Genomic DNA, 14,681 nt, shown 5'->3' on the forward strand with positions numbered 1-14,681 from the left:
ATAAAGTTTGGGACATCCACATAGGATTAAGTAAGAAACTGGAATATGTGTTAAAAATAAATACATGTTAAAAATGAACTTTTCCATTAAAATAAACATCTATGGAATTTTTATCATAATGTAGCAATTTTGTTTTCACAGACTTAAAATATTTTTTAAGTCCAAAGGGGTTGCTCAGCAGTAATTAGGGATTTAGTATGTGGTTGAAAACCTAGTGTGGATTTCTAAGGCTAATTGTCATGTATTTACGAAAAGTGGGAGGGACCTCTGCTGAAGACTTGCGGGATTATTCCATACAATCACATGTTCCTCAGCTCATTCTGTATGCATGTGCACAGAAAGTGCCAAAGTTTGTTTAGATGCTACACCCTCTGCTGGGCACCTTCTGGTCACCATTATCCAGCGCCATATTTAAACAATACTTCAGTGTCTGAAACCAAAGAACTTCAGTGAATCTCTGAAGAGGTCAAACATGTCAGAGACCAGTCAAAAGAAGCACCACACTTTAGCAATGCCTCACTAGAGGTTCTCTTGACTGTGCTAGAGAGGTTTTTTTCTCTATGAATGATAACAAGAGAACATCCTAACTGACAAAAGCAGATTAAACAGAGGTGACTGCAGAGCTCAATGCCCATAGGTTACTCAGAGAAACTGGCTCCATTGCCACAACAGGATGAATGATCTGTGCTCTGCCTCAGTAGATACCACTGTTTACTTAGTGTTTCATGCCCCTATGAGTGTAAATTAGCATTGTAATGTTGCCATTGTAGCTGACTGCAAAACAGGAGTTTGGGTGCCAGCCATGTCTATCAGATGCCTCAATGTGCAATCAATGTCTCACTTCATTGCAGCTACCAGTGGAGCCCTGCTGACTCTGTAGCGATATTACTTCTCAAAAATCTGTTAATGTTGAGACTTAAAACATAAAAGGAGCTACAATCCTCAACAGTTTACTTTCAGCCCATTGATTTTTTTATCACAGCCAGGAGAAGGTACACATCTGACAGGTTTTCACCAAAAGCTTGCATGGAATGAGAACACAATCTCAAAGAATGGTTCACCTTTGAGTTCTACCCAAATTGCCTCAGGAGTGTGTAGTTGTTGGTCCAGTCTGGCTGCACCCTGAGCACTACCCATTTGTTGTGAAAGAGCCAAATAACTGAAGAAATTTGTACTCACATGAACATGGAGAAAGAAATTTATCCTGCCATGTCCATATCTCATATCTTATGTTTGGCCAGATTTGTGAACAGAATTGCTTCCCATTTATGAATAATGAAATTGCTTCCATTAAAATAATTCCAGCAGACTGGAATAATAGTTAGTATGCAGGCCTAGTGAATGCAAAACAGGTTTCCAATAATGAGGGTCAGGAAACTTAAAAAAATTCTGAGAAGTTAATGGGAAAATTTAAGCCTCCTGTCGGGAAACTGATTTTTTTGCCTCCCAACCAATTACCTTCTTCTGCCTGCCCTTTTAAAAGTTCTAGGTGGGCCCAGAAAATTACCCTCCATCTTCTTCATTCAATAATACGTAATGTTTGAGGGCTTTTACAGTGAGACTAAGACATAAAAGTGAAATTAATACAAATTCAAATGAATTCTATCCGTGAGGACTTCAACAGTGCACTCTGTGGAGGAACAGGAAATCTTATTTAACTGCATGTGTGGATGACAGAAGTTGCTCTGTTTCACAGTTGTAGTGATGTCAAATGCTGACTGCTTTGCTGTCATTCCAGCTATTGTATAACTTTAGCACTTTATCATGAGAAATCAGATTATTTTCCCTCGCTGTTCACCCACCCTCAGGAATTACACTTTGTATATAGATGTGATTTTCTAGTTGAAATTATATATATGTATCCATGAAAACACTCAAGTTGGAAGAGAAGGAGATAGAAGTTAAAAATAAGATTTTAAAGATAAGGTGAAATCTTTTCTGAATTAATTATCTGAGATATTCATCCATAGATATTTAGGATGAATAAGTAATAAAACTGAAAATCAGACCTCAAAAATGCATTTGTGAAGCAATTTATTTGAAACAATTCTTATACCAATAGATTTTATTCAGAGAATTACTTAATTATCATCTTCCACACAATTATTTCAGAGTTTTAATTTCATGTCACACAAATACCTAAATTCATATAAAAATTTCATACTCAAAACATTGGACAGAAAAATTTGTTTTCATAATGAATTTACTTTCATTTATTTTACTTGAATTGACTGTAGTTTAATGAAATTTACAATTTTTAACCATATGATTTCTACTAATCATTCCTTACATTTCCAATGCATGCTCAAAATCCCAAATATCAAAATCTACATCTATTTCCTCAATGTTTTTAATATCTGAATATTTCATCACATTTGTACATAACTCTTCACATTTGCAGGGTCACTGTCTACATTTTCAGTATTTATTCAACCATAAAATATTTTATGATGGATAATATTAAGAATACCTTCAAGTATTTAAGATGAATATTTTTTGTATTCTTTCTTGAAATGTATGGTTAAGAATGGCATATTGTGTTAGTGTGGATAGTTTAAGGGCCACAGCAGGAGGCTTTCTTCCCCAGTCTCCCCAACCGATAGCAGTGGTGAGATGATTAGATGTCAACTCCTGCATGACATTCCCCTTCATCAAGGTATTGGCCACTCAAGTTTTGATTGAACAAGGATCTTGGAGGAGTTTGCCGAAAAATAGATCAACACATTTTGCATTGTAAAGACAAATAGAAACTCATTCTTATGATTGAAATACATGAAGTGTTAAAACTGTCTAACTGGCATACAAACATGGAATAAAAGGAATGAAGAAACAGAAAGTGCTTAGTTGTGAAGCCATTTGAAATGAAACAGCCTACCAGCACTTACTGTTAATGTTCACGAATAATAAAAAAATTCTTGACCAACTTATGGGGAGACTGCTGTTCTATAAGTTGTGCCATAGCAATGGACACTGGACACTAGACACAGCCTTTGGGAGTGGAAAGGAATGAAACTAGAGTGGAGTTTTCCTTCCAATTTCCATTCTTCTCTCACCTTCACCTGGTCCATCTAAAACATTTACAAGGATGTTGCCAGGGTTGGAGCGTTTGAGCTACTGGGAGAGGCTGAATAGGCTGGGGCTATTTTCTTTAGAGCATTGGAGGCTGAGAGGTGCTCACAAAGAAGTTTATAAAATCATGAGGGGCATGGATAGAGTAAATAGGCAAGGTCTTTTCCCCAGGTGAGGGAGTTTAAGATGAGAGGGGAAAGATTTAAAAGGGACCTAAGGGGCAATGTTTTCATGCAGAGAGTAGTGCATGTATGGAATAAACTACTAGAGGAGGTGGTGGAGGCTGGTACAATTACACCATTTAAAAGGCATCTGAATGAGTGCATGAATAGGAAGGGTTTAAGAGAGGTCAAATGCTGGTAATGGGACTAGGTCAGATTGGGGTGTCTGGTCAATGTGGACTGAAGGGTCTGTTTCCATACTGTAAACCTCTATGACCCTCCTCCACAGCTTTGTATTGTTTGCATCTTGTTAACTTTGAATTTAATAGAGAGGATCAATTTTCTCCCTTTCACACTTAAATTTAAACCCATTTTACATATTTTTTCCACCATTAACAACTCGTTGTCTTTTGCACTGGACCTCCTTCAGTGTCAAATGTATTTAAAAAATCATTTTCCAACACCTTTCAGTTTTGAAAAAGAATCATACTGCTCTTGAAATGTGGATTCTGTTTCTCTTTGTACAGATAGTGCCAGATCTGCATTTCTCCAACATTCTCTGTGTTTGAAAAATGGATGGGGGCAGATTAGTCGGGATCAATTTGATATTTGGGATCTATGAAGTGGCTTTATGCCATTACTGTCTTAGACTTACCAAAGAGCAGGAACATAAAACACTTCTAAATTTGTTCAGACAGGCTGATTCACCATAGCTGTAAACTGATCTGTTTGTGTTTTTTGGAAAAAACGTCAAAGTTGACTGTTTTGTAAGAAGCATAACAGAATGCAGCACAAAGTATGAAAAAAAAGTCACTAAGTTTCAGGCCATTTACTTCTCTGCATGATTTACCAGTGCTGGCACATTTCCACTGGGTGTGGAAACAAATTAGATGAATGACCATAGTCTGATTGTTCACACTTCTCAGACTGTAGATCAACAATTGATTTGTTAAAGCCCTAAGAGTGGCTTACCAGCTCCCTGTCTTAGCTGTTGATTGGGTAGGAGAGGAAAAAAAGGTCTACATACGTCCAACTGAAAAGAGAATTATTCAGTTTGGCAATAAAATATTAATCTTTGGACGATTGGGTGGAACTTTCTAACTAATACAATCCAGCTGTTTTCCTTAACTCTGGGTTGCCATTTGACCAGTAGCCAGATATATACAGAACATTCAATGGAATAAATACCCTTTAGATTTTAAATAAACAAAATCCAAGGTGAATTTTATTTGTATCTGATGACTCTGGATAACATTCAACTTTATAAACTAAAATGATAAAGGAAGAAACAAGAACAAGCTGTTCTGCCCATTATCCGTTTCCAACCACAAACATGGCCAACATCTCAGAAGAAAATTCTCTGTACTCCACACTAGCTACAAGGTAATTCTACAAAACTAAACAATTTAACATTACAATTCATAATTATGATATAATTGAACAGGTGCTTAGTTTTGTCAGTGAAAGGATTTGTGAGTTTATGGTGAACGTAAATTAAATTAATGCATTAGTGAAATAAATTCACAAAGATGAAGATTTTAACGCTGTAAATGTCATGACTTTAGCCATAAGGCATTTATAGCAATGTTTCATAGAGCTTAATTGGTCAAAAGCTGGCTGCCAGTGACTTCTTTTCCAGGTTTGGAATGGCTATGATTTTAGTTTCACTGCACCTTTGGGAGTTTCAGCAAGTTGATTCTTATCTCAAAGTGAATCAGCTGGGAGGGGATGCCTAGTGGTATTATCATTAGGCTAGCAAATTAGAGACCCAGGTAATGTTCTAGGGACCCAGGTTTGAATCTTGCCATGGCAAATAGTAGAATTTAACTCAATAAAAATTTGGAATTAGAAGTCTCATGAGATCATTGCCAAGTTTTGGAGAAAAATCTATCTGGTTCACTAAGGTCCTTTAGGTAAGGAAATGCCATCTGCCATTGGTCAGGCCTACATGTCACGCCGGCTCCACAGCAATGCGCTTGACTCTTACCTGTGCTCTGGCAGTCAGGTATGGACAATAAATGCTGGTTTAGCCAGTGACACTTACATCCTGTGAATTAATAAAAACAAAGCTAGACACAAGCACAGCCGCAAAGTCATTTCATGAATTATGATTATCTCACTGCTTTGCCACATTACACACCCCTTAATATTTTCTCCAGTTCTGTAATCTTGAAAAGATGTTCTGCATATTGCTGGTGTTGTTTTGTTTTAGTTCGGTACAGATGATGCATCTTGTTTTATTTTCCAACGGTGTTCTTAGTTAATAGAGTAGGTGACTGGCAACGTGGTTCACAGTGATTGGTGGGCCATTTAGTAATTCTTGGGCCGCTATAAGATGGAAAATCAGGCTTTAGTGTTTCCAATTGAAACAAGTGAATTTAATCTCTGTTGAAATTCCCTCTCATCGAGTACAGCAGGCACTCGATGAAGTAATCCTCTACATCAGGGCCACCAGAGGATTCTTATTTCTTTACGAGTGTGAATTACTATGTACTTTCAGATCTTTGAATGTCTTACCCTGCAACAGATATCACCGGAAATAAGGTTTACCAAACTGGTTTCCATATGGGATGCAACACGTAACATATTTCGTACACTCACCAAGTATATCATTGAATATAGGAGTTGGGAGGTCATGTTGATGCTGGACTGGATATTGGTTCGGCCACTTTTGGAATATCGTGTGCAATTCTGGTCTCCCTTAGAGACTGACGGGTCTGTTTTCCGTGCTTTCCTTTTCATTTTTTGAATTTTTTTCTCTCTCTTTTTTCCTGTTTTATTTTATTTTACTTACCTCTTGGACCTAGAGATGGTGGGGGTGAGTTCAAGTTCCTGACAGCTTCTATCGAGGCAGTCCTAGCACTGGCTCAACACCTAGTTCAAGCTTTAGATGAGGAAGGAGGTTCTAGGAGGCTGCGCCAACGGAGTGGATCCGACTGTTCCTCGTGGCTGCTTAAGTGGCAGCTAAAGACGAGACCTTTCAGCACCGTCAGCAGGGTGAGAACGGGTCTGACCTCCAGAGTGTTTCCAGCAGCAGTGGCCGGAGTCCACTCCTTGGGGAGAGTGAGTCCAGCTTGGAGGGAACAAGCCTTTAGGGGGCTCACGTTGGCAGTGATTGTGGGCCCAGCGGCAATTGATGGCACCAGAGTGAGGCGTCTTTGGCACAGGACTCAGAGCGGGCAGCAACATCAGCTTTCAATGGCAAGTCGATGTCCTCTGCGGACGGCGTAGAAAGCAGCATCTGCAGTTGACATCGGTCAGCTGTGGCACTGCAGTAGGCCCGAATCGATACTCTGGGTGGATCGACAGGAGCAACATGTGCTTCAGTGGTGGTGTGGCAGGCCACAATGGGGACTCCTAGAATGGACTGTGCAGGGAAAACGTGCCAAAGAAGAGGAGATCAAGCCTCTGTAGGTAGTGCAGGCCCAGTGTGGCTAAGCATTTTCAAAAGACTGTAATGTCTGACTTTTAGCTTTATTTCTATAGTTTTCTAGTTAAAACTAGGAATTACTGTAATGTTTAACTTTTAACTTAACAGGGTTTAACATACCTTGTTCTTATGTTTCTGTACCTAGGTACTTGTACCTAAGATGGCGCTTTGTGTGGCGACATTACACTTCTCACTGTACTCTGGTGGTACTTTTGGACTTGAATACACGTGATAATAAAAAATCTAAATCCAAAAAATGTCTACATCTAATCTTCTGTCATCTTGCATGATGAACAGACTGCTAATGGTGTGACCAGGAGCCTCTTGTTTTTCATCCCATTCCCTTCCTCCAGAAGAACCTTGGTCTTCTGATTTCCTGCTTTCAGAAACTTGAAAATTGCTATTAAGAAAACAGGAATTTCTGGAAATACTCAGGAGGTCAGTTGTTTCAGATTTTCAAATGAATTGATCTGTAACTTTAATTCTGCTTGCCTTGTTGAATATTTTCAGCACTTTTTGTTTTTACTTTATATTTCCAACATCTGCAGTATTTTGCCTTTACATTATTCTTAAAAGTGCTGCTTGCACATCCACAGCAACCCAAGAAGGAAGGCAGAGACAACAGCACAGCAGTGATGAAGAGATTCCTTTCCATAATTTGACAACTGCAGTTATCATCATGACTCTAGCACTGCATTTACATTGGAGTCTTGTATATAGTTTAGATTAGCACATAGTGAGTCACTAGGTTTTGAGTGGGCTGAAAGCAGGTGGAGCAAAAGGATGATTTGCATCTTAGTTTACCAGAAGGTGAGATAACACACATATTGCTCTGATGGACTCTGATGAAGACCTTGATGCAATAGTGTAACTGAAAGTATTGAATGAGCATATAATCCTAAACTGAGTTCATTCAGGGCCTGCTAGAAAGCTGGGAGGAATCTTGCTCCAACTTAGGAAAGTGGATGCTGCAGATCATGTCCTCTGCAGGTTCTGCTACATATCCCTGTCATGCTGCAAAATCAGCAGCTTTGTTATTGCTTCTCTATACATGCTGCAGCCTTTATGTGGACAGATGACCAGTTCCATCTGACTACACAATGTTTTTTTTCCGGAGCAGGCAGTATAGGCATTGTCAGCACCTACATTGTCCAAATTCAGAATCCTGGTTTCACCTCAGCCAGTTAGACTATATGTATTGATGCTACTCTGATATAAGTCTATTTGGGCACACAGAAGGTTGCATCTCCATGTACTCATATTAATGAAAAGCTTCATATTAGTTGCAAAGGCAGTAACCCATTGCATTGCCTGCCCCTGAGAAACAAGAAAAATCTCTTATATCTTTCTCCAAGATTTGATAAAAGCCAGAATGGTCCTCTTTGTGGGAAGTTAATGTTTGACCGCTAAAAGGAATCACGAACTAGAGAAGGATAAAGGCAGTTCTATTAATTTTTAAATAGTTATGGAGAGGGCCAAAACTAATCCATAGGCTCAAGTTCTAAATTGGGGCAAGCCCAATTTTGATGGAATTAGACAGGAGCTTGCAGGGGTTGATTGGGGTAGTTTGCAGGCAAAGTGACGTCTGGCAAGTGGGAGGCCTTCAAAAGTGAGATAGCTAGAGTTCAGGTCTATATGTTCCTGTGAGGGTGAAAGGCAACATGAATAAGATCAGGGAACCCTGGATAACGAAATATTTAGACTTTGATCAAAAAAAAGGAGGCACGGCTCAGGTACAGGCAGCTGGGATCAAGAGAATCCTAGAGGTATATAGGGGATACAAGAGTTTTCTGAAGAAGGAAATCAGGAGGGTGAAAAAGGGGCACAAAATCGCCTTGGCTGAGAAGATTTGGGTGAATCCAAAGTATATTAAAGGAAAAAGAATAACTAGAGAGAGAAAAGGACCCATCAAGGACCAAATTGGATATGTACATGTAGAACCGCAGGAGATGGGTGAGGTCCTCAATGAATATTTCTCCTCTGTATTTGCTTTGAAAAAGACATGAAGACTTTGGAACTTGGGGAAGTTAGTGGTATCTTGGGGACAGTCCATAATACAGTAGAGGAGGTGTTGATGTATTAGAATGAATGAAGATGGATATATCTCCTGAATATCCAAGAACATTGCCAGTGTCTAGAGAAGAAATTGCAGGGGCCCTAGCTGAAATTTTTGCATCATTGTTAGCCACGGGTGAAGTCCCAGAAGACTGGAGGGTAGCGAAAGTTGTGCCCTTATTCAAGTAGGGTTGCAAAGGAAAACCTGGCAACCAAAGACCAGTAAGCCTAACATCTGTGATAGGTAAGTTACTTAAGAAGAATCTGAGGGATAAGATATACATGCTTTTGGAAAGACAGGATTTGATTAGGAGTAGTCATCTTAGCTTTGTATGTGGGAAGTGATGCCACACAAATTTGTTGGAGTTCTTTGATGAAGATCCCCTGATGCTGACCCCACTATTACTTATAGTAGTATGGCCTGAATCCCTCAGTGATTCTAGGCCTCTGCAAGGGTGCACTGCCAGTGGCTGCAACCCTGTCGACTGCCTGCATGGGATTTGGACAGCAGAGGACACCAGCTCATACAGGGAAGGCTATTGCTCTCTCTGAATTCCTTACACTTGGGAAAATACCTGTTTGATACAATTTGGCTGGCCTTCCTCACAGGAGACAAAAATACAGAGCTCTCACCAGTTCTCTAGCCAACGGGAAAGAGTACCATCATCTTGATTAAATGCCTTGCACAGAGTATATACCAGGAAGTTTAAGTCAGAATGTTTAACTTGATATAAAATCAAGTATTGTACAGAAAATCTAAAAAGCTGGAAGTAAAGATGGCCTTAGGAGAGAGACAAATAATGATTTTGTTTAATTTTATTTTAGTTTTATTATTTTAAATATCACCACCAATAATTCAAACCTGAAAGAATGAGATTTTACATTTACAAAGTTAATCTTCAATGCCAAAAGTTGGTTGATGGCAATTTTTTAAAAAAAAGTTGTTGTTAGGATGTGAGCTTGGCATGTAAAACCAGCATTTGCTGCCATATCAAACAGCCCTCAAGTAAACCTTGGCAAGTCATTTATAACCAAGTGGCTTGCTGGCTGATTTCAGAGGACAGTTAAGAGGCAACCATATTTGTGTGGGTCTGCACCCATATGTCATCTAGATTGGGTAAGGAAGTGTTTTCCTCCCCAGTGGAACATTTGGTTTTTACAATGATATGATAGTTTCATGATCATTCTGTTTGGGACCAGTTTCTCATTATGATCAATTAAATGAATTTAAATTCTTCTTTTGTTGTGGTGGAGTTTGAATTCATGCTTCTAGTATATTATTGTAAGCTTCTAGATTACCAGTCCAGTCATATTACACTATTCTATCATTGTTATGTATGTAGTTGGGAGGTGTTGCCTGTTTAAGAAAGCTGATCAGGTGACCAAGAGGTTGGGGGACCTTGGTTCTAGTCTAGAACTAGCTATGGAGTTGTGAGTATTTTCAGTAAAGTGTTGCTGTTCACATTTACCATTTGTGTGTAATTCCTGGTTCCAAAGGAAGAACCAACATCACAATTGTCACCTATTTGTTTATGTGAACACATCTTTCTAGTATGTCATGGTCACTAGCAGTTAAGTACTGCAACCTCATGTCCTTACATGGATATCAATGCTAACCCTTGGTGAGATACCCTGAGAAGGAAGCTTGTGAACGATGGAGCAAGTCAGAGAGCATCTTGCAGATTTCTGTGTTTATCTGCACATGCGAATGCTACTGTCTAATTGTATTGCTATCGAAAAATCTGGCTGCTGTTTGTGTAACTGAAATTTTAAATAATATTTGGCAGAATTATGATTCTCATCAATTCTTCAAAACTTGTGTAAAGATCATGGAATCATAGAATGGCTATAGCACAATGCTGGCTAATTGCAAGACCAATTTAGCTAGTCCCAGTTCCCACCCTTTTCCCAGAACCCTAGAAGATTTTTGTTTTATCTTCAGTTACTTATGCCTTTTTAAAACCAAGATTAAATCTTCCCTACACATTTTGTCAGACCATGTATTCCAGATCAGAAAAGTTGAGGACTGTACATGCTGGAGAGTCAGAGTCAAGACTTGTGGCGCTAGAAAAACACAGCAGGTCAGGCAGCATCCAAGGAGTAGAAGAGTCGATGTTTCAAGCCCAAAACGTTGACTCTTCTGCTCCTTGGATGCTGCCTGACCTGCTGTGCTTTTCCAGTGCCACGATTTTCATCTCATGTATTCCAGATGTAAACCATTTGCTATGAAAAAAAAGTCACATTGTATTCTCAACATCTGGTTCTCAACTTTTCATAAACAGGATTGGTTTCTCTCCATCTACTATCTCTGGACCCCCTGGAATTTTGAACACCTTTGTCAACTTCCTCTTCTCTCAGGAGAACAATCTCCAGTCTACTACATGACTGAAGTACCTCACCCCGGAACCATTCCCATAATCACTTCTATGATGTTTTATGGGCGGTGGCATAGTGGTTAGCATTGCTGCCTCATAGCGCCCGAGACCTGGATTCAATTCCCGCCTCAGGCACCTATCTGTGTGGAGTTTGCACATTCTCCCTGTGTCTGCGTGGGTTTCCTCCGGGTGCTCTGGTTTCCTCCCATAGTCCAAAAATGTGCAGGTTAGGTGAATTGGCCTGCTAAATTGCCCGTAATGTTAGGTGAAAGGGTAAATGTAGGGAAACGGGTCTGGGTGGGGTTGCTCTTTGGAGGGTCGTTGTGGACTTGTTGGGCTGAAGGGCCTGTTTCCACACTGTAAGTAATCTAATCTAATGAACTCTCTAAAGCCATTCCATCCTTTCTAAAGTGTAATGCCCAGAATTGTCACTGTACTCCAGTTGAGGTCAAATCCGTGTTTTTAAAAACTTCCTTGCTTCTGTGTTCTCTGTCTCTACTTATAAAGCCCAGGAATCATTTGTCTTTTTAACTACTTTCATAACTATAGCCCACCACAGTATGCATATATATCCGCAGCATTGTCTGTCCCTATACCCTTTTGGAATTGTACCCCTTGTATCATGCTCGAATCATATTTTCCACCAAAATGTCTTCTTGATGTCTATTACTATCCTCCCCACAATTAGTAATATTTACAAGTTTTGTGTCATCTGTAATTTTAAAATTGTACCCTGTACACCAATGCTTAGGTCATTAAAATATACAAAGGCAGTGCTCCTGGTGTTGAATCCCACTCCCCCACCCCACTATTTATCCTCTCTCAATCTATGGTCTGAACAACTAATAATGATAACTAAAAAACATAACTTTTTTCAGTGCTTAGATCAAGTTAACTATTAAAAAGTTTTTTTCCAGAAAAACTTTAAAAATGAGTTTGTTTTTCACATATATTTTTTTTTTATGAAGGGATTATGCCACAGCACTCCTAAAACATGATGTAATGGGAGCCTTCTTACTGTGGGTGAATCCTGGCCCCCTACAGTGTTGGACCCTAATGATGCGAACTCCATTTGGTGTGGTCAACTATCTTATCTGTAAAAATGATGAAGGCAAATATTATTTGCAGGTACGATCACAAAAACTTTTAAAACTATGAAATGATCTATTTTCCACTATAGCTTTAAATATTTATAATATGTATGTATTCTCTTCCAGCAATTGAACACACTAATGTTTCCCAGCATAAAAGCCTTGATAGAACATTACACAGCAAATGAAGATGGTCTATTTTGTTGCCTAAGTGTTTCAAGGGTAAATCACTGCTATGAAGACCATGATTCTCCTGAACATTATTGTTTGCACCCAGTCCAAAGTAAACCAGAGGACAGGCAGATTGCTTCAGATTAATGAAGCTGAATTTCCAAGAACGGGTAAGACTGCTTCCTGCAGGTCATATCAAGAGACTAGCTGCAAGTTGTGATGTGCAGGGTGGTTGAGGAAAATTTAATACAATAAATTTGAATCTGCCACAGATACTGTCTTGTGTTCAGTGGTATCAGACACTGCTGCAGTGGTCCCAGAGTTTACTGTTATGGGGATTGACTCACAATAGCATGTCGGAAGTTGTAATAATAATGCTGTCTTGTGATTCCAACAGCATACTTATATATACCATGTATGCGTTCCTTTAGTCCCTTCTATGGCAGACTATGCTAGCACTTAATGAGTTGAAGTTTGATACAAATCATTCAGCTGCTTTACTTTGCAGCAAATGCACAGACACACCAACAGTTATGATCAGATTAGAAAAGTTCAATTAATATCACCCATCATAGCATAATGATACAAAATAGAAACACAGTTCACCATCAGTAAGATGTTTTTAATTCATGAAAGAAAGAGGATTTTATCTTCCAATATTTTAAATTTCACATTCAAGAAAGCACATCTTTGTGTGCTTATTTTTCCTGATTTGGAAGAGCTTAATGATCAAAGCGCTTTAAAACATAGTCTGTGGTTATCCTTTGATTACCCAGATGGGCTACCAAATTTCTAGTCTCTGTTTAGCCTCTTAAACAATTCATGAAAATGTGCATTGTTCTTGTAAACAATATGAAAAATAAATAAAATCCTTTCTGTGGAAATATTGTCAAAAATGCTAAAATGTAACAGCAATCCATGCAAGCCGTGCAAGAATAATGGTTACATTAAAGCTTGAAGCCAAGTCAGAGATATTGTATAAGCAAATTAGCTTATGAAAATGTTTTGAGATACTATCAATTGCAAGATCTAAATTATCCTAGATCTTTCTCTTCAGCTGCTATTCTGCAAAAACACATTTTAGACTTTTTGCTGACTTCATTGAGATGCTACTAGGAGAGAGGAAGTGAGACTTAAAACTGCCCACAGCTCAATCCAATTTCTTTCAGTGCCTGTGAGAATGTGCAAACTCTGAAGTTTCGAAATATAATCAAATATAATATTTGTTTACTACTTGTAGCATGAAGCTTTTACTCGAATGTTGTTTAATAATATGGTTGCTAATTAACAGGACTATTACTTTGGATTTATTTTTCATCTGTTGGAATTAAGGAAAAGTTGTTAACAACTAGATTTTGTTTACATTTAGAACTCTTTTGGTCCTCAAGGTCCTGAATTGCATCATCAAAAAGAAGAATTTTAAATGAAATTTGAATGAATGAAAGTAAAAAAATAAGTACTGAAAAGCCTGTGCTTAGGCTATAAAAGAGATTCAACTTTCTGTGCCTATAATTGGGAGATTTCTCTACTTTTTGGAGTACATTCTAGTGGGTCTAGACATTCACATAGCAGAAGGACCAAGATAAAAACCATACAGTTTCAGACATGTAAGTGAATATGGGGAATAGGTCACATCATCTACCCAAGAGACTATCAGGAGTACTCCATTTTTATTTTGTTCATTGTAACTGCTCAAATATTACACTGTATTAATAATTACACGTGTCTTAAAAAAAAGGCCATACTGCTATGAAGAAGGAGTCAGCTTGAAACATTGAACAAACAGTAAAGAGACTTTAAATTTATTACAGCTGATCAGCTTTAACAAGTCTAGGCACTTAGACCAAGTATCAGATTTGGCCTCAAGAAAATACAAGAGTGGAAATTTAAAATGTGCTACCTTGAAAGCAGAGCTACCATTTTGCAGCTTTTTGCAGATTATGGCACCAACCATTACCTCTTTAGTTTCAGTCTGTGTGAAACAAATTCTAATTAATTGCTGTATTAAAAATGTTATTTTTGATTTGATTATCATGAAATCATAAAATATTGCAGTGAGGATCTCAAATGGGTTCAAGCTGACTTAAGTCATTAGATAATCTTAGCAAGTTTGCCTTTGTTTTATTAAAGTTATGATGCTAATATAAGAAGAAAGTGAGGACTTGAAAAGTGTGGTGCCAGAAAAGCACAGCAGGTCAAGCAGAATCTGAGGTGCAGGAGCATCGACATTTCAGGCATAAGCCCTTCATTAGGAATGGTAATGATGCCCAAAACATCGATTCCCCTGCTCCCCGGATGCTGCCAGATCTGCTGTGCTTTACCAGTGCCA

At 38.6% G+C, this 14,681-nt stretch overlaps 1 protein-coding gene across 5 annotated transcripts in view; it reads left to right on the forward strand.

The window, feature by feature from the left end:
• sh2d5 (SH2 domain containing 5) overlaps positions 1-12,989 on the forward strand; it is an 81,242-nt gene extending 68,253 nt beyond the window's left edge. For all 5 annotated transcript variants that reach the window (XM_060852119.1, XM_060852116.1, XM_060852118.1 and 2 more), the window contains 2 exons: positions 12,059-12,218; positions 12,308-12,989. In XM_060852119.1, the coding sequence (XP_060708102.1) occupies positions 12,059-12,218; positions 12,308-12,499 (352 nt within the window). In that variant the 3' untranslated portion in view covers positions 12,500-12,989. The remainder of the gene's footprint in view (positions 1-12,058; positions 12,219-12,307) is intronic.
• The last annotated feature ends 1,692 nt before the right edge of the window (positions 12,990-14,681 follow it).

This window comes from Hemiscyllium ocellatum, chromosome 37 (genome assembly GCF_020745735.1).
Source record: "Hemiscyllium ocellatum isolate sHemOce1 chromosome 37, sHemOce1.pat.X.cur, whole genome shotgun sequence".
NCBI classification, from domain to species: Eukaryota; Metazoa; Chordata; class Chondrichthyes; order Orectolobiformes; family Hemiscylliidae; genus Hemiscyllium; species Hemiscyllium ocellatum.